The 20,616-nt window shown below is 41.3% G+C and overlaps 1 protein-coding gene across 7 annotated transcripts in view; it reads right to left on the reverse strand.

Annotated features, from left to right (window-relative positions):
• Nucleotides 1-20,616, reverse strand: part of utrn (utrophin) — a 198,788-nt gene that overhangs the window by 39,748 nt on the left and 138,424 nt on the right. For all 7 annotated transcript variants that reach the window (XM_085372086.1, XM_085372084.1, XM_085372082.1 and 4 more), the window contains 6 exons: nucleotides 17,787-17,865; nucleotides 16,387-16,447; nucleotides 6,906-6,967; nucleotides 5,162-5,236; nucleotides 2,001-2,202; nucleotides 1,359-1,444 (listed from right to left, as the gene is read on the reverse strand). In XM_085372086.1, coding sequence (XP_085228212.1) covers nucleotides 1,359-1,444; nucleotides 2,001-2,202; nucleotides 5,162-5,236; nucleotides 6,906-6,967; nucleotides 16,387-16,447; nucleotides 17,787-17,865 — 565 coding nt within the window. The remainder of the gene's footprint in view (nucleotides 1-1,358; nucleotides 1,445-2,000; nucleotides 2,203-5,161; nucleotides 5,237-6,905; nucleotides 6,968-16,386; nucleotides 16,448-17,786; nucleotides 17,866-20,616) is intronic.

The raw sequence follows: 20,616 nt of genomic DNA on the forward strand, positions 1-20,616 counted from the left end.
CGGTGAGGTAAAAGAGAAGGAATAAGGGAGAAAGTTAGAGCATGTGGGTGATATTTAAAATAAAAATAAGTATAAATAGAAAAGATGTAGAGAAGGAAAGAGTGACAATATAGCAGAGAGTGGGAGGGAAAAGCGTTAGTGTATATGTGGGTGAGAGGGAGGACAAAAAGAATCAGAGAACAGATGCATTTAGTTTTTCCACAGCAGGCTTTTTTTCTCTAATCTTTCCCTCCCCGTCTCCATCTTTCCATCCCTTCTCACGGAGATTGACAAAGCTCCGTACTGGATATGGATGCCTGCCCAATGACACACTATCTAAGCTACTCTGCATGTTGGCAACACCCCCCCAGATGAGGTTACGAAACATCGCTGGAGCACATGCACAAAATGAGCAAAGAAGGCAGAGAGTGTAATCCAGAGAAAAAGAGGAGAGGAAAAAACAGGGCATGACAGGTCTTTCTGCTCCGCTTGCCACTGTCTTTGATCTCTCTATGAAGCCTGGTCCTGATGCCAGCTCCTGCCATGACTGTGTGTGGGTGTTCATGGATTGCACATGCAAAAAAAAAAAAGAGAGACAGCAATTACATGTCTCTGACCCCATCCCCCCCCACGTACACATCTCTTATGAAATCAGTCCAGTACAGATATACATCTGACATTTGCAACTGTCAAAAATGGGTGTCAAATAACAGGACACCTAGTTAGGTGCGTGCGCAATGCAGTGCAGCTATCTGCAAGGGACTGACAGTCAATGAGACCCTAAAAGAGTAAAGGAGGAAGGACGCAATCAACCATGCTAGATACCCTTCTCAGGCTAATAGAAACTGCCAGTGGAACGAATAGGCTCAGGGATGGAGTCCATGCCATGGGAAGAGAAAAGGAGGCGAAAGAGTAAGAAAGGAAAGAGGATGGAAGCAAGACTAAGTAAGACAGGACAAAAGATAAAGTGGAACTGTTAGATGGATGAACAGTGGCGTGAGCAGTGACAGCAAAGGAAGACAGGGAGCGAGAGAGAGAGAGAGAGATAAAGCAGCAAAAACAAAGAGCAGGAAGCTAGGATGACATTCTCCTCCCAGTGCAGCAAGCCTATATTCACGCTCCCTAATCCTAAAAAATAAGGGAGAATAGAAAATTAAATAAAGAACAAGAGAAACGCGGAGGTGGTCTCTCATCCAATTAGACGACCCGATTTCTAACTCCTCTCCGTCTCGAGTTTGATTAATACTGCTGGGAGTACAGCCATCGTGCAGCAGTATCACTTGAAATCGGAGACAGGCTGGTCTCTTATGAAAGGGACGCGAGTGGGTTTAGATGCACGTGTACAGAATCAAACGTCACACCAACTCGCTGACACTTACATTTGTATTTCTCCTCCAGGTGTCCCTTGGAGAGAGAGAGCAGGCCGATCTTCATAGACAGTACCCGGATCTTCCCACTGCGACCACTGCAGACAGCACCACGGAGACACCAAGCAGACAGTGAAAATTAGTTACATTTACTGTTGCTGTGTGTTTCTGAGTATACATTCAATTTAAGTGTAGCGAGATCATTTCAGATTTGAATTACATGCAACAACAGAGACATAAAACCATTATGTGCCTGGAAAGGAAAGGATTGCGTGCAGGACGTTGTGAGTTGTTTGTGCTTTTTTCCCCTGAATGCGCACAAATGGTATTTAGAGTGCGGAGATGGTTGGTTTACAGTGTATGAGTGCACACATGATTATGCAGAGAGTACTGTATGTTCTGGCGAGAGCAGATTATATTGACACATGAAATTTGCTCCTAAATTAGCCCAATGCGTAACACGCCCACTGAGGCTCTTGCCGACTTATGCATATGACATGATGACAGCATGAATATGTGCATTGTTGACATGACAGCTCCTTTAATGCAGTCTAATTTTAAACAAGTGCATCATTCATGTGCATGCAACAGCATGAAGTAGTAAGCATTGCTACAAATATGTACGGCAACATGTATCGCAGAGGGCATACGTACGTGTCATAAACATTAAGCAGCCAGTTGAGACACATGTCAACGCAGAGAGGCACGTTAACCAGGTCTTTGTGCTCCTGTTCCAGGCCGTCGTAGATAGAGGTTAGGCAGTTGATGACGTCGGGAACGGTAAGCAGCTGATTGTTATTGGTGAGTTTATGCTGCTCAAAGGTGTTCTGGGCAACGCTGAGGTCCAGCAAGTCCACTGCAGATGAATGGGGCGGTCGAGATATAGAAGGAGAGAAACAGCGAGGAAAATGGAAGAAAGGGACAAAGAAACACAGGACCATTAGTAACCTTTCCAGCTTGCTCACTGAGCTTTCAGCAGCTGCTCTGATTTTTTCAACAAATGTCAAGATATCAGAAAAGGACAAGGAGCTGAAAATGGCACAGGCTACTTATAGAAGAACATCTAAACTACAGACTTGACTGATATTTTATCAAAATAGGTTCATAAAAAAAAAATAAGTGCAGGGGTAGGCCAGAATTACAGACAGAAAATAGACGGATCCATTGAGGAGAAATGTGAACTAAAAAAAGACAAACGAGGAACAGAGATGAAATGAATCAGACAGAGCAGTCTCTCTGGAGTCTTGGCTCTAGAATGACAAAAACAAAAATGTAACCATATTTTTTATATAGAATTTCAATTATGCCTCCATCATACTGTCCCCTTCACTTACGCATCTGTAGCGCAAGAGAGATGGCAAAAAAGACGGAAAATCGAACGGAAGAGGATAATTGAATAAAAAAGCCAGCGCATTGAGACAAAGTACCTAAAATATAAATAAATACAACAGAAGCTGCTGTATTTATAGTGCTTGAGCATGAACTCCCCATCATAGGAGGCCTTTAACTGTAACAGTGCAGTACTTCTTTTAGAATAAGGAAATATAAAAGCACTCATAGAGCGTAACGCCTCTCGAAGGACAAGGGTTATACTAAATATCTGTTCTATGATGTTTTAATTACACTATGATGACGTCAGCCTATTTTCATTACAATATACTGATAATCTAGGGAAGTATATTAAACTTTGAGTGTCACTGTGAAGTCATACTGTTGTATTGAGATTTTTTTTTTTTTAAAAAGCTCAGACTAAGAAACATATAACATAACATTATTAAACAAAAATGCTTCCACAGTAAAGATATTGTCTCCATTTTCAAGAAACCAACAGCCGGTTTGGTCCTTTAAATCTGTTAAATATCTGACATTAAACCATGACACAACCCACTAATGAGTTAATAAGATAATCAAAACTGCGCTAATATCCTGCTCTTTAATATGACACTGGATTGAACAGCTGGCTGTCTCTGCCCGAAGTGCCGACCAGCACCTTTCAAGCTCACTAATTAACAAATTATATCTCATTTGGTTTTGTCAGCAAAAAAAAAAGTAGATAAGTAGTTTTCTCTAAATGTTAAAGCATCTCCTTCTTTGTTTTCTACAGCACATGTACTGCTTAATAAATACATGACAAGAGTCAGGATCTAGTTACATAGTACAAGAATATATTAATAGGTGAGGATGAAGCTCAGATACCAAAGGGATTTTTAATTAGTGCTTTGCTTAGATCCACTGGCAGGTCAACCAACCAGGAGGTAAAATGCAGACAGTGGGATAATTACCACAGAAAGAATCTTTAACATTTAAAAATCTACCGTACTTTATGGTCACGGCATCTTGTTTCAGATTTATCAAAAGATTTCAATACATGGGAGGTTCAAATCTATTTCACAGGTATACAGGAACATAAACCACAGTTGTAAACTCCTCTCTCTCTCTGCATTACTCTTCTGACCTTTAATGAATTTTCTATAAATATTTAAAAACTTCCACACTGCACATCTCTCTCACCCTCCTGCCCTCAAAGACAGCACTAATTACTGGAGTAATCCACACAGAGTGGACGCAGCAGGGCAGCTGTGCTATCAGAAAGCAAAACTTTCCTTCTCTGCAGCTTTGTCATTACACACTCTGGTATGGAGCTGAAAGGCTGTGGCACATTAGTGGATGCCACGCAAGCTCATTTGTGCTTCTCCACCCCCCTGGCACAGACTTAACCCAATTAGCCGTTTTATAGTATCCCCGTCACGTGTGTGTCAAATTCTCTCTCACACACACACACAATCACAAACAGTCAGACACATGGATCTCCAAGCAAAGATTCCACATGAATCCAGGCTAATAACTAATAACTACTGATCCTTCTGTGCCTCCATGTGCATGTGTGTGTGTGCATGTCAGTGTGTGTTTGTATACTGTGACTGCTCCAATCTAATGAATGAAATTGAATCGCAGTGCCCCAAGTCGAACTCACTCAGCCTAATGCATTATCGTCACAATCACACGCACACACAGAAGCAATATGAGATAGCAAACTAAAACGCCTGAATCATTCAAACTCATTGACAACCAACACACACAATAACACACTTTGACATACCCTGCTGGGCATGCTGCACATGCACACAACCGTCTGAGGTAACGGTACGGTTTTGATGTGTGGTATTTGTTACACTCGTACACACTCCAAACTTCCTACAAACAGCAGGATGTAAATAAACAGTGTAGGCTCACAGTGTGAGGTGCACTAATAATGTCAACAGCTGGATAATGGTTAACATTTGTCACCATTATTACGTTGAGCTGAGCCCAAGTAGCTACTGCCATGCTGGTTGAAACCCCACATGGAGGAGTCTACATGCACCTGTAATGTGTGTGTGTATTTGTGTATATATATGGTGTTTATAGCCACCTGAGACTCTAAGTAATGGCAACTTCCTATCGAAGATTACATTATAAACACAAAAACCATCACTCTCTCATTCTGAGAATGTATTTAGTTATTTATTTTTAAAAAAACTCCACCTGTGCTCACCAAATGAGGCTTACGCTCAACAGGCTTAACACAAGCACCAGCTGTGACTCTGTATGCAAAGAATCATGCACATACGCGCACACAAATTCATGCAGAGTGGGTAATTTTAAAGCCAAAAATATGCTTGGCTCCTATGCTGTTCTGGCACAGCATCTGGCAAAGCTTCAAATCATTACTGCATCACCTTGTTGAGCCCAAACATCAAAAGAAGCAGACCGCGGCTGTAGGTATTAAGGTGTCTGTGGGTGTGTGTGCGCGCGCGTGTGTTCATCTTACTTACAGCACAGTGCTTTCTGTAGTCTGCGAATCTTCATGGCTGTTCGGTATGCTGAGAATCTCACATTGTTCAAGTCCGCTACAGGCAGGAAAGGAGACAGAGAGATAAAAGGTAAATGGACAAAAAGGAAAACAGAGGCAGAAAATTGGAAAACAAAATGCAGCAGAAATCTGCCTTCTGGGCAACACAAGCAACCTCTGTCTTCAGTGAAATCTGACTTCTGTTAGTTATTGTCTGTGGAGACGGCTGAGGCGAGAGGCTGCTAATATGGACTGTGTAATTAGGTTAGTGAGTTCTATCTCAGTGGAGTCTGGTACTATTTGTTGAGCTCCTGGCCTACAGAATACACAGGTTATTACTTATCTGGCAGCTCATTAAAAAAAATACCACAGTCATACGGGTGATCCTGAAGGGACACAGGCACGCATATGGATATTATCAGGGAGGGGGAGAGAGGGAAAAGATCAGGGTGTCAGCTTCATGAAGTCAAATCTAAAGAGTAAATGAACCAGACAAGTGAGAATGGGTCAACAGCGCTGTGCTGATCCCTGATCAGAAACAAGACGTCTGCTTCAAAGAGCCACATCACTTGTTTAAAAGGTGATCTTGTTCATGCAGATATTGCTGTGCAGAAGTTGAGATCACAGTGATGATGCTTCAGCCCACACCCTGATGGGAAGCTGCAGAGCCTTTAAACCTTTCTGCAGCTACTTTGCAGTCATGTGAAGCTTTACTTTGCCTCCCGGTCCAGCAGATGTACATTTCAGTCTTAAAGTATTCTTCTTCTTCACCTTCACTGCATTTCTGACAGGGAGCACTTTGCTATCTTTTTATAGCCTTCCGCTGCTTTGTAGGCATGCATCGGCTTTATTTGAGATTCTCAATCAGTTTCTTAGAGATGCCAGAGTTGGACGAAGTCAGGGAACGTATCAGCTATGATACGTCACGATCAGCTGACACCTAATGACAATTTTACCTGACTTACAAATCACATTCAGTAAATTAACACTTAATTCATACTTTAAGTAAACTTTAGTTCACAAAACCAAAACCAGCCTTGTGTTAGTGTGGTTAATAAGTGCTGGGTTTGACTCAGTGGACATTTCTGCGTGGCATCTGCATGTTCTCCCTGTGCTGGTGTGCATTTTCTGTGTACTCCGGCTTCCTCTCACAGTACAAAGATGAGGTAAATTGCCCATAGTTGTGAATATGAGTCTGTCTCTGTGTGAGCTGTCGACCCGTCCATGGGGTACCCCGCCTTAAGCCCTGTGACAGGACTAAAGACCAGAAAAACAGTTTTTGGACCCTAGCATCATACAGACAAATTGCGTTATGTGAAGCACAGAGGAATGACAGATTACATTTGAAATATTTAACAGCAGCATCTCTTTTCAGGATCAGCAACCTCAGTACTTTGGATAATATGAAGTACAGACTGTGAAAAGTTCGCATTGGAACAACTTTCCCCCAAAGAAATGCTGAGGGGGGAAAAAGCTGACAGTGAATTCTGTGGATTATCTTGCGTGACAGTCTTTTTTTGGTATGGAAATGTTTTTAAATTGAATTTTTAATATCTCCATTGTACATTTCTCCGTCAGTATCTTATTACCTGGGCAAAGAAACCCCAGCTAAATAACACTATATAAAGTTGGAAATAAGTTTATTCTTAGCAATTTTCTGAAGCGACATTTATTTTGAAAAATAAGTCGGGAGCCTAAGTCCTCATACATAATACTATGTTCTATACCTAGTGATTGGTAGAGCTCTGTCATCTTTGGATGGTCCCAGCACGTCGTTTGTGTCTGATGACTAAAAATGGAAACACAGAAGAGAAAAGAGTGCAAAATACACAAAATCATGAGCTGACACATAAACAGAACAACTGCTGATGTCTAAACACAGACACACACACACACACACACACACACACACACACACACACACACATAAATACTTTCTACACTTTCAAGGCTTATCACAAAAAAACAAGAAAAAAAACACTGAATAAGAAAGGTATGCAAAAATCATACAGAGAAACTGAGCAAAAGGATAAACAAGTGGAATTACACAGAAGCTAACATTACTTTTATCATCATCATCACTGGAACAGTACAGACACTGTGGACGCTCATATTGGCATCTCTTTTGTTATCACCCCTGAAATGGAGACAGAGGCTACGAATACATCATAAATCACAGAACTCTTAATGAAACAACACAGACACACACACCCACCTTTCCTTTCAAATACCATAATAAACATGAGGGGACCAAGTCTAAACCTTCTGTTTACATTTCTGCTTCAGGTAGAAGCCACAGCACGCACGCACACGCACGCACGCACGCACGCACGCACGCACGCACACCTAACACAAATAAAAGCAGTCGGAAAACCAACAGTAGGAGAAGGAAAAAAAAAACATTTAAAAAGAATGATCAAACATAGCTGTTTCGCCTGCCAATCACTTCTTTTATTTGAGCTATTCTGGCCATGATGTGGCCTTACGTGTGTGTATGTGTGTGCGTGTGTGCGCACGCCTGCATAATATTTCAAGGAGGCACCTGGCTGTCAGAAGCCACACTCAGATCTGCGTGGGATGTTTGAGGAGTTTTCTGGAAGATCTTTTTTTTTAAAAATAAAAGTCTGCTTCAGAATGCAGAGGCTCCCCTGTGGATTCTGCGATGGCTCGCTCTCTGCTGACAGTCGGCAGGAAGTAAAGCCGAGTGCTGACAGAGAAGCGCAGCGGCGAAGTGGATGGCATAAGCCCTCCTCTTGCGCAGATGTTCATCGCTATTCAACGGCTACGCAGACTGGTGACCCTTTTCACACCTGAGCAGGCATATTTAATGCCGGGACATTCCTGCACTAAGGACCTGCGAAACATTTGCCTAAATTGTCAAAGGCTGGTAGGGGATTCGCTGATATTTGCTCCACACAAACAAACACTAGGAGAAAGAGCATGATCTCTATGCAGACCACATTCGCAAGCAGCTATCACCAATAAAATGTTTTTTTACACCGACGTGTCGAATGGTACATCGCAGACGAGACAGAACTAGTACACTGATAGGATACACATGAACTCACAAAACATCAAAAATCAGACTTCTGTACACACACACACACACACACACACACACACACACACACGGCAGCCAGTATTTCCATCACCAGAGAGATTAGACAGCTTGTGCTCATATCCACAGCTCATGAATGCCATGATGGGGACAACTGAATTGTCAAATTTAACAGTCTTCACTTCTTTCCCCTCAAAATATTCCCTTTGCAATGTCAGTCCTTTTGTTGTCCTGTAGGAAGGCAGGGGGGGAAAAAAAGAAAGCTAAGTGAAGTGATGGCACACTTATGACAAAGCTGTTACAGTTTAGATGGCGCAGTGTGAAACATTCATCCACAGTAAAATTCAGGGTAAGGTTGGCTTTATACAAACAAATCAGGCTTGACGGCTTGATTCAGTAAACACACATTAGAACTAAACCTTTACAACGTTTTACCATGGATGGCTAACTTTGCTAAAGAGCAAAAAATCTGTGTCTATTTCACACTGGCTGGACTTTTGTGTTGACGATTATCCCCAGAGATGATCACTGTGTCTCAGCTGTTTTTACCTGACTGGAAACAGCAGCTTTCAGTGGAAAAGCTGAAAGGCAGTGCGTCAGGCTGGGAGTAACAATAGGAGCATGCTTGTTATTTTTGTTTGGGTTTTCCCTCCTTTTTTTCCACTGGATTGTGCACTGTAAATTTATCCCACAGGGTCAAAACATCTACTATAACATCCTGAGTTTTCGTGCCCCAAACTTTGGTGCATGCCCAAGTTTTTTTATTCACTTCCCTAAAATTCAATCCAAGTTTAACGGTCATGATCCAGAAAACCTTGAAAGGTAAACCGACAAAATTTAGGAGTGGACTTGAGCCTAGATGGACAACTGGAGACCAGACGGCCGAGTAGTCATGCCCATTATGCTTCTTTGAAGTCTGCTGCTTTGGCTCATACGTGTTTAGCGCATTGTAATGTAAATTCAAACCCTCCTTTTTCAGGAATATTGTTTAGCTCACACTGTAGTCAACAAATAGCTTTCACACCAGCTTGACTAATCCAAATGGTTGAACATAGAAGCATTCTTGAATGTTTCATTGACTGGGCATATCAGTGATCACGGGATGTCGTTGACTTGTAAGTCATAAGCCTGTCCTCAGCATTGTTGTTCATTCTGGCTTTTATCACTGATTCCTGTTTAGTGTCGCCAGCAGCAGGTGCAAACACAGCACAGCTGTCACTCCTTCTCTTCCTACGCTCCAAATCCTATTTATCTCCATGCTGTTGTCTGAGCGAAAATCTTTTATTACCTCATGAAATTAAGCCAGGTTATGAGTCAATAAATTAACTAAGCTACTTTTAATTGTTTAATTGGTGATTTTACGATGGATAATTGTCCTTTACTAACTTTCAAGAAGCATTTGAATGCACCACAAAGTTCAAAAACACTCCAAAAGCACACCATGATGCAAGGCTGCCAATTTCAATCGAGTTGAGCGTCTGAAGTTATTTCATTCCAATATCTCGAGCTTTTCAAACTCAAGGATTAGCGTGATAGATATTGAACACTTCTCCAAATTCCTCGACATTGATTTCCACAGTAGAAAATGACTTCTCATATGCATCAAATTAAAAGGAAATTCAATTAGAAACAAGGCAATTAAAGCGGCCACTGATGACACGTAGTGGTTTTGCCGATTCGTCAGGCAGCAGATAGCTGTGAGACAGGAGTTCTGGAGATGAATCCTCTTGGGTCTTGTTTAATGCATGTGACATTTTCCCTCATAAAAGTCATTAAATGACATCTCAGAATAACCATCTACAAGTCGAACGGCGTCACAGAAAGGGGATGCAGCAGCAGGCACAAAGAAAAGGATGATATTTACGTATCCACAAGGGTACTGTGAGGGGAAAATAACCTTTTACAAGATGTTTTAATGAGATTTCTGTCTCACCAAGTCAGCATAATAGGCAGCTGAAGTTATGACATAAGTGATACGATCTGACCCTCTTAGATTAACTGATCATAATAATAATAGCAGTTTAGCTTATCAAGCTTGTGTAGCTTTACAATTTCCAGCTACTTAGAGTCTCATTGAAGGTTAAGGTGGTTCTGCTAATTACTACGTCTTCATTGGTGCTTCTTAAAAATAAATTATAACCACAACAACCTCCTACTCTTTCCCTCTACCCTAGAAGTAACCTAGACGTTTCATATTTCCTGAGGGAAAAGCCAAAATCCTTCTTGGATAGATCTACAATCACAGCACGGCCGGAGACGATTCCCTAAAAACGGCAACAGTGTGGCCAAACACGTCTGCAGTCGCTTTGCTGGTGGGTGGTGGGAATTTGTCACTGTCACACGCTCAGAGACTTCCATGAATAATCATGAGCGTGCACTTGAATGATTAGTAGCATATCTGGATATTCAAAGACACAGAATCAGGGAAATATCTGAGTAAGCACGAGGAAGATTTCAAGAACTATTTTTTCCCCCCACTGACAGCAGCCTGCCAGGCTTATCACCAAGTGTCTGTGACAGGTGATAAGTGCCTGCATTCACCACCCTTAAAAAGCCACCCCCATCTTTCCTATAATAGCATCCCCCTTTTTTGGGCTTTTGAGTTACAGTTCAAATAGTTTAGGATTCCTATTAAAACTTCCTAAACTAGACATCCTGAGGAGCACACTGTCACAGTGAGCAGAGTGGCTGTTTTTTTTGGGGGGGGGGGTGGGGTTATTGCTAGGCTCAACCCCACCATAACCGTTTGGCACCATTTCACAGTGCCAAATGTCTCCTAACACAAACACAGACAGACAGCACAACCAAAGATTTCTTCGAATGTCGAGAGGGTGCCAGTGGTGAAATGGGAAAGCATATGAGGTTGCCAGCATGATGCAATAAATACACCGAACTTATGTGAAGCCCGGAGAAAAGAGGCAGAGTATGAAAGGAGATGGGAGACGAGATGGGGAGGAGTTTGGGGAAATGAATGTTTCAGAGAGAGGCACTGATGTCCCAAGGATGTCACGGCACAAAAAGCGACCTGTGATTAGTCCTGGAGATGGATTTAGACTTGAATTCAAACAACAAATTAGGTGGAATTTTAAAACTGCCTCCAAGGCCGAATGTGTGGATGTGAGAGAGGAGGATACTGCTGTAGACTAGCTTCAATTTGAAATAGAAAAAATATATATCACTGCTTGTGTCTCTAAATACATTTCTGTGTACAGTTTTCTGTGAATACTTTATATATTTATTTAGTTAGGACAGTGCATGTTAATGAACATAAATGTAAAAAAAAAATTACATGAATGTAAACATACCAGATTATAGCCAAGGGCTAATTTCCATCTGTTGTCCTTAAGCATAAAAATAGACATAATAATTCATAAAAATTCATCATTCATTCATAATAAAAACTCCATCACCAAACTTACACATACACACCATTCTGTTCCCAAATAAAACATTAAAACTATATAACTCATACACGATCACACACTTGATTTGTCCATAACCACTTTTTAACCTTTGCCTTAAACAAATTGAGTGTAGAGCATTCTCTAATGGGTTGAGGAAGACTGTTCCACAGATGGCCACCCTGGACAGAAAGGACGTTCTGCCCAAATGCTGTCCGTCTGTGGGGTATAAACAAGTCTCCTCGGATTGTAGCTCGAGTGGTCCTGTCTGAGCTTTCTTTATGCCTAATGAACTGCTTTAGTGGTGGTGGAGCAAGGGAGTGTAAGACTTTATATATTAAACTCACTCTTTTAAGTTTCACTAAGTTATTGAAGTTCAGTAATTTATGTTTTTTTAACACATGACAGTGGTGGTGGGAAGTCGGTTTTTTGTCAAGTAGTTTTAAACTTCTTTTATAAATGTTTTCAATAGTTTTAAGTGTTGTTGGACAAGCAAGTGACCAGGACGTCAAACAATAGTCCATATGAGAGATGATCATTGAGTAAAAATAAGTTTTTGCAACATTCATATTTAAATTATTACGTATATGATTAAAATTTCGATTATTAAATTTAAGTACCTGGGACACTTTATTTATGTGTCCCAGGTACTTAAATACCCCTGTGTTTTGTTTGTGTGTTTGTATGAGTGGGTGGACGCAGGTTCATTGGCTGGCCACATCTGTGATCACAGGCTGTTGTTGACTCTAAAGTTATAAAGCCTGTCCTCCGAGTCACTGGCTTTCACATCTGAACCCTTTCTAGTGCCAAGATGCAGGCCCAAACCCAAAGCAGGTGTCCCTCCCCTCTCTCTATATATAAATCCCATGTTTGTCTTCGTCTAGACATTACCTAGCTCTTTAAAGGGGACCTATCATATAAAACAAAGATTTTTTTCAGACGCCCTTACTGTTGACATCCAAATTAAGAGGGTAAGAAGCAGCCAGGTGCTGCTAATCAAATGCTAATCAAGTGCACCTCAGCACCAGTAAGTGTGAGCACCTCTATAAAAGCAGAAGCTTTGGCAGTTTACTGTTCTGGAGAAAGTGGGTGTGTGAATACAATGCCAGACTTCCCAGGTATGGACATCCCAGCAAATTCACACCATGAAATGCCCCAAGAGCTACATCTCAGACTACAGACCTCAATCGGCAGCTTAAATGTTAAAAATGTTAAAGTTCATGAGAGTACAAAGAGAAAAGAACTTAACAAGCATGGATTGTTTGAAGATAAAGAGAGAAATCCTCTCTGAAAAACAAAAAACAAAGCACAAGACTTCTGGAACAATGCCCTTTGACTATAATGCGTTTGGCAAACAGCATATCAGCTCTAACACCTCACACCAACTATTAAGCACGGTGGCGGAGGGGTGATGATTTGAGCTTGTTTGACAGCCACAGGGAACCTCACAGCCATAAACTCCTCTGTGTAACAAATATGAGGCTGACAGCTAAATAGTGACTGAAATGCTGTGGCGGGACCTCAAGAGAGCGGTGCATAAACAAATACCTACAAACCTCAACGAAGTGAAGCCACGTTGTAAAAAAGATTGGTTCAAAATGTCTCCACAATAGTGTCAGAGACTGAAAGTCAGGCAGAAAACGGTGTTGTCTTGTTATTCAATCTAAAAATGGCTTTACATGCCTCTTCCTCTAAAAACACAAGGCTTTTAGACACCATTCACAAGGCTGTACATAAACATTGTATTATTAACATGATTTAACACTTAAGCCTCTTAATACCGTCCAGCAAAAAAGATTATTATGAAATTTTGTTTTTCTTCATTACTGCCTATATGCACACAAACGCATCACCAAATAAACAACAACAGACAGATTTTCTACATAAAAATAAAACTATAGAAGCTGAGATTGTGACCACACTTAATAATATAGAATCTTTTGGAAAATGGATTCATCAAACTTTTTTTGAAGACATTTAACTAGTTACCGAAACATGACTGTATCTTTAAATCTTCATAGCTGTAGCTTTTATTGTGGACTGTTCTGTGGACAGTGAACAAGTGGGGTTTTTCCCTTGTGTAAATGGCCATTTGACAATTTTAACTGAGACGGTGACATTTCCACTCAGGGCACAGGATGATTTAGGAGGGCAACCTGAAAAAACGCTACCACTTTATCATCCTAAAAATAAATACAGGCAGTAACAGCGTTATAAAAGAAACCAGAGAGCAGCAGAACTGATAAATGATAGCTGAAATAGAGTTTTCTAACCGCTACACAAAAATAAGTGTAGATCTGGTTAAGGCAGCAATTTACTGACGTACAGTTAGATGTTTTTTGGATAATGAGGTCCTTTATACTTTCAAAACTGACATCTCCTAAGCAGTAGAAAAGCTGTCCTGGACGCCATTTCTGCCCGTTTAAGCAAAAACCTGCAGTTTGGAGTGATTTGGCAAAAAATTAGAATGGGAAGCGAGATGTCAAGCTAAAGTCATTACAGCCACTGTTAGAAGAATATGGGAAGCAGTCCTGGGATTCAGCCAAATATTATCTATTCAAAAGGAAGTGCTACTGTTGAACTGAATGTGAAATGTGCAGGTGAAACAGCCTGAATGGTAATTTACAGACAAAAACCAATCGCGAGAGAAAGAAGTTCTTAATTGGACGACAAAGAAAATGCACAGAAAATACAAAGGAAAAACAAATAGCTACTAAGATCCATGACCAGGCGGTGTTTACCGGAGGTCACAAGAGGTTACAGCTCTGACGCACAAAAGAAAAAACTGAAAAGATCAGATAATAATGAGCCATTTCACAATCAGCTCTCAGCATTTTCAAAATGCAGATCATTTCGGTCTGCACCATACTGCCCGCATCTGAATCTACCTTGAGATGAATAAAGATGTCATAAATGTGCAAACTTCAACTTTTCTACCAAATCTGTTACTTAAAAGGCAGAAAAGATCGTATGACAGTAAAGACTGTTTTCACACCTGAAACGAACACAATGTCAGGAGATTCAAATCAGGACATTAAATAAATGTAAATGGTAAATAGACCGGTTCTATATAGAGCTTTTCGATTCCACGCTCAAAGCACTCAGGAGGTAGGAGACGGTCAAAAGTAGCAGTTGCTCCTGATCACTTGAGTGTGAATGCATAGTCTACTTGAGCACTCACAGCACTTTATACAGCATGCCTCGTTCACCCATTCAAACCCCATCATACCATTATCATCAGTCAACACCAGTCATTTTCTGCACCTACTATCTAATCGGCTTTAATCACCAAGGTGTCGAACCACCAACCTTCTGATTTGTGGATGACCTGCTGAAAGGGTTTAGACAATGATGCTGCCTGAGTAGAGCGTCCAAGAGACATGACACATGGCACCAGCCTGCTCACTGTCACTTCAACAGACAGTTGCCTACATTATTCTCAGATAAGTACAAATGAACTTTGCACGGACTTAACTTTGGGGAACTGACCGTTTTAAAGGAAGAAGTTATTGCAGGCACAAGCATTCTCCACTGCAACCACTGAACATCCAGGGTATGGACATTGAGGCTGTGGACAGCTACAGGTACCTTGGTGTTCATCTGAACAACAGACTGGACTGGACTCATAACTCAGACGCCCTCTACAGGAAAGGGCAGAGCAGGCTGTACCTGCTGCGGAGACTCAGGTCGTTTGGGGTGGAGGGCCCACTCCTGAAGACCTTCTATGACTCTGTGGTGGCTTCTGCTATCTTTTATGGTGTGGTCTGCTGGGGCGGCAGCATCTCTGCTGGGGACAGGAAGAGACTGAACAGGGTGATCCGAAGGGCCAGCTCTGTTCTAGGATGCCCTCTGGACCCAGTGGAGGTGGTGAGTGACAGGAGAATGGCGGCTAAGCTGTCATCCCTGTTGGACAACATCTCCCACCCCATGCAGCAGACTGTGACAGCACTGAGCAGCTCCTTCAGTGGGAGACTGCGGCACCCACGGTGTGGGACGGAGAGATTTCGCAGGTCTTTCCTCCCCACTGCTGTCAGACTCCACAACAAAGACTTTAACTGAACAAACACACACATCCACACATGTGCAATAACACTAAGTGCAATAATCTTTTCTGGCATCGTTGTATTTTTACTCAGTTGTATATAGCATTCGTATTCTATTTTTATCTTATTGTATATTTTTATTCTATTTTATTCTACTGTATATAGTATTTTATTTTATTCTATTCTGTACAGTTGTGTACTGTATTTATTCTTATTGTATTCTAATTTTTGCGTCATAACTTTTGCACTGTCCACTTCCTGCTGTGACAAAACAAATTTCCCACGTGTGGGACTAATAAAGGTTATCTTATCTTATCTTATCTTATTGCAAAATTACAAAAGGGTCATGCCCTATAAATACTCCCTTAAAAGCCTTAGAGGTCCTTTAGGAGATTACTTTACAAAGTTGCACAGTCTAGACTTGAAATATTCTACTATGGTCATATGCCGCAAAAGGTCATGTAATAAAATTCAGGTGCTTGAGACTACCAGTGGACAAAGAAATCCCAAGAATGAAAATTAAAGCAAAAAATTAAAGCAAACTCAAATTTGATTGGAAAAAAAGACATTTAAAAAAATCACTCACACACAATCATTCCATTTCAAATAGCATTTTTTTCTAACCTACTACAGCACACAGACAGACGCATGCATACAGTTTATACAGGCACAGTGAGTGCTATCGAAGCCATTTCTCGCCACTTACTTGATGTAATAAGGAACCTTATTCTGAGAAACTGCACGTTGCCAGGGGAGCTGTACAGATGCTGCAGACAGAGAGAGACAAAGATAAAGAGAGCAGTGAGATGAGGGGAAAGACAAAAAGTCGGGCAACTAAAATCCAAACGCCATCTTAATAAATGCTGCACAATTCCACCAAGCAGTGAAATAATCCATTTAGTGTTTGGACCTTGACTTGAAATAATTTTTACATGTAACGCTTCCATTATAACACAGTCTAGATGTATAAGGAAGACTCTCACGGAGCATGAAATTGGGGTGGGGGGGGGGTTGGGTAAATGGATATTGTTTTCTTGGCAGAAAATCCGGAGGAGGGAGACAATGGGACATGAAAGAAAAGATTTTTATTTTATTTTTTTAAATAGAGGGAGAAAAAACGGGGGGCACAAAACAAGACAAAAAACACAGACAAGCAAGGGAAATCTTAAAAATGACAAGCTGATAAAGTGTTAAAACCAGACAAATATAACTCTTGAGATGTTCTCAAAAGCAATAAGCAGAAATGCTGCTTGATTTATCGCCCTCCCACTTTCCCTCCTCCTTGACACAGCTCTACACTCCGATATAAAGATGAAAAGACAGTAAGAGAAAGAGATTAGGCGAGATTGGGAGATATACGAGATGGATAGGGGACGATAAGAACGCACTACTTTATTGATCCCTCGGGGAATATTAAGCTACTAGTGTAATGAGAGCGAATGTGTGATGGAGAAGATAGTGTCATAGTGCCAGGAAGATGAAAGAAGAGACAGAGTGGTGTTTTGTCTGGGTGCAGTTGCTGAGCTCTCAGCAGCGCTTACTTTGTAAACTCGTGTCTGTTGGTGACACAGCATGCCGGCTGAGCATGCCACCTGCTCTGAATCGCACACCGTCCATTTTGTCTCCGTGTCTGACAGCCAGCAAAGCAAATCAGGTGGAACGGGGAGAACACTAATGGCTGTATGATTATAGAAAATGACGAAAGTCAGAGAGTGAGGGAGAGCGCGACAGAGGCGCAGGGAGCCGGAGTCTGGCTGCTCTGTTTAATGTTCACGCTTCTGCATTTGTCTTTTCTCTCCAGCTTTGTCTCTAACTCTCTATGCTCTGCTAATGACCACTCTAAAGAGGGAGGGAGAGGAAGGAGTCAGTGCAGAGCTGTAATTAAGCCTTGCATTATTCACGAGTTAAGTGGCACGTCTGCACGCTATGTGTATGCGCGTGCACGCGTCCACTGAGCATCCGCGACGGCGAAGCATATGGCTGAGGATGAAAAGACGGGGCATGGGAGAGAAATTGGACGATGTGAAACTGTGTAACTGAGTGGAATCAAACCAAGTCACCCCAAATCTATAATTTCCTTAGAGAAGTAATAGGCTCGGTACTCACTGGAGAGGAAATGTTGGGAGGAGGGGCCAAAGTCTCTGTGGGCTTCTTGAAGGAGCTTCAGTCTGTCATCCACTGCCACCTGTATGATGACCACACACACACACACACACACACACACACACACACACACACACACACACAAGGAAGAGACAGTCAGCTGTGGGCTGGCAGGCTCTGCTCGCACAGACAGAACTTTACAGTGGCTAGACTTGGCGTCATGGTTGGAAAGAATTCAATTTCAGTGCAATTAAGTTACAAGTGGATTTTCTGTAAGACCCCAACTCAAGAAATTTTATTTCCAATAGAGGTATACATATACACAGTATCACGTCTTGACTCGACTCACAGGCACTTGGTGTCAATTTCAGGACATTTAGCATTGTCTGGAAATTATAAAGCAGCTTCAATTAGCTGAGCACATGTCAAACCCACAAACAGCAGGTAACTGAGTGCTTACATGCACGTGTCAGCTAATAAGTATCTACACCGGATGCAGTCAATCACAGTACGGCTGTACGCTCGCACACAATGAGCTCAAAGCCCATAGCAAATCACTGCAGTGACAATTACAGGTAACTGTGGACCAAAATAGACTTGCAGGTCACAAATCCACCATCTAGTGTAGACACATGGTGCTGGGGCCAGAGGGAAACCCATTATCCAGATTTCATGGAAGTGTGCCATGTGCATTCTCAACTTTGATGGTATATGTGACCGTAATGGGAAACAGAGAATTAATGGAAGTTTTTTTTTTAAATTGAAAAATGAAGAGAGAAACTCAACGGGGAAACACATAAGAAGCTAAATCAGGCAGCACACAAGAACACTAAGTTTCCTAAATCTCTACTTTTGAGCTAATCCCACAAAAACAACAAATATATATCAATATGGGGCGATCAGAAACATGCTCCTGCAAAGATCAGAAACGTAACATAGCACCAGAATCACACTGTGCCTATTTGTGTGTTAACATAAAATCGTATATACTTTCAAAATCAATGCTAAAACACTGCTGTTTACTCCATGTTATTATCTCTACTACTACTTCAGCTTGCTTACAAAAAATAAAAAAAAACTTGTGTGAAAAGCATTTAAGTTATCAATCACTCAGACTCTTACTCCCGCGCTCCTTTGAGAGCCGTGTATTGACCTCTCAGGCACTGCACCTGTGCCCTGCCGCACATGATTTGCTTTGCTCCATCATTCTGACTAGCTGGACAGTATTGGCAGCCTATAATACTGAGACTCGCACATTCACACATGAGCCTCGGGTATTAAGTCAGCCAGATCACAGAGGGATCCTGGAAATGGGTACAGAAAGACCAGTAGCTCAGTTTCTTTTTTGGCCACTTAGTGACTATTATCCTCACTCTCCCGCAGCAAGGAAGATGGTAGCTGTCTGGAAATGAAAACCAAACCATCAAACTACACAGCCAGATCTGGCTTATTAGTGAAGCTGAAGCCGTCCTGCAGACTGAAAGAAATGAAAAGAGCGGACAACAGAGAGAGACAGAATGAAACTAAGCCCTTCTCTGACTCACAATCTAAATTATAGTCATATTCCAGGCAACAAGACTGTTAGTGGGTATCTGTGCAGTGCACTGGAAAAAAAAAAATATCACAGGGCTACAAATTAGCACAGCTAACCAGTTTTGCTGAGCGGGGAAGGGGGGCCACATTTCTTTTCCTGCTTAAATTCCCGAATAATGCAACCACACTGTGTGCCTCAATTATAAAGGAAGCTTCAAAAACATTGCACTGGAAAAAAACTCTACATCTGTCTCATGTCCACAGCTGAGCATCTAACCTGTATTCAGTTCCTCTATGTGACAAAGTGGGTGAGAACACCATTTGTCCATATTCTTAGTTAACATTCTTGTTTTGATTTAACCATATTTCATATGTAGTCTGCAATAGGCAAACATCTACTATTGTTTATGTTTTGCACTTTTACAGATTATGTACAATAACATCTTGGTTTAAATCAATTCTGACAAGTTTGTCAAGTTAACATGTTATTTATTTCAACTGTTAATTGGTGTAGTTTGAACTCACCTTACTTACCTGTGTTCCAGGAACAAAAGGAGGAAATTATAGCTTTACTTCCTGTATTTATAGCTTTATAGCTAATAGTTTATAGCTAATCTGAGGTCACAGGAAGAGACCAGGTGAAGAAGTCGGAGAATTTTAGACTGTGTTTATACAGAAATGGATTTATTGGTGCAATATGTATTGATTACACCGTAGCGATTTTATTGCTAGTAAAGAGTAGCAGTATAGGTTTGAGTATGATAATGTTCATCTTACCTACTGAATGGAATAGTCCAGGGGCGAGTGGACTATTTAAGCAGATGAATGCAGGTGTTCAGGGGGGAAAGGACCAGGTCAGTGTAGCTGTGTGCAGTTTGACCTTAATTTCCACTGATTTAAGTTCAGTTATGTTTATTTGAACTGAGTTAACTATGGAGTTGAGCTTCTTCTTCTTCTTTTTGTAAATATGGTTTGATCACAAAATGTTGAATAAATCACTCGCTACACTGGACAGCACCTGTCTCCTGCCATTCTTAGCCGCTTAGGTCAAGTCCCACCGCACTCTACCACTGCAGATCTCAAGCATCACTGGGTATCAATGCCAAGGACCCTAAATCTAAGAGACATGACAGAAAAGCTACTTTGGCATAGCAATCTAGAGATTAAAAACTGACTAACAGTGCACCTTTAAGTTTAAAAATCCCCAATTAGAATACAAAAATGACTGAAACTTGTCTAAAGGATATCAACACAACTCCAGCGCTCATGCTCAAAACCCACTCCTCTATCTCCTTGTAAT

The sequence above is a fragment of the Diplotaxodon limnothrissa genome, linkage group LG15 (genome assembly GCF_057381915.1).
Source record: "Diplotaxodon limnothrissa isolate DT_005_m linkage group LG15, D_limnothrissa_male_GT1.1, whole genome shotgun sequence".
Classification (NCBI taxonomy): domain Eukaryota; kingdom Metazoa; phylum Chordata; class Actinopteri; order Cichliformes; family Cichlidae; genus Diplotaxodon; species Diplotaxodon limnothrissa.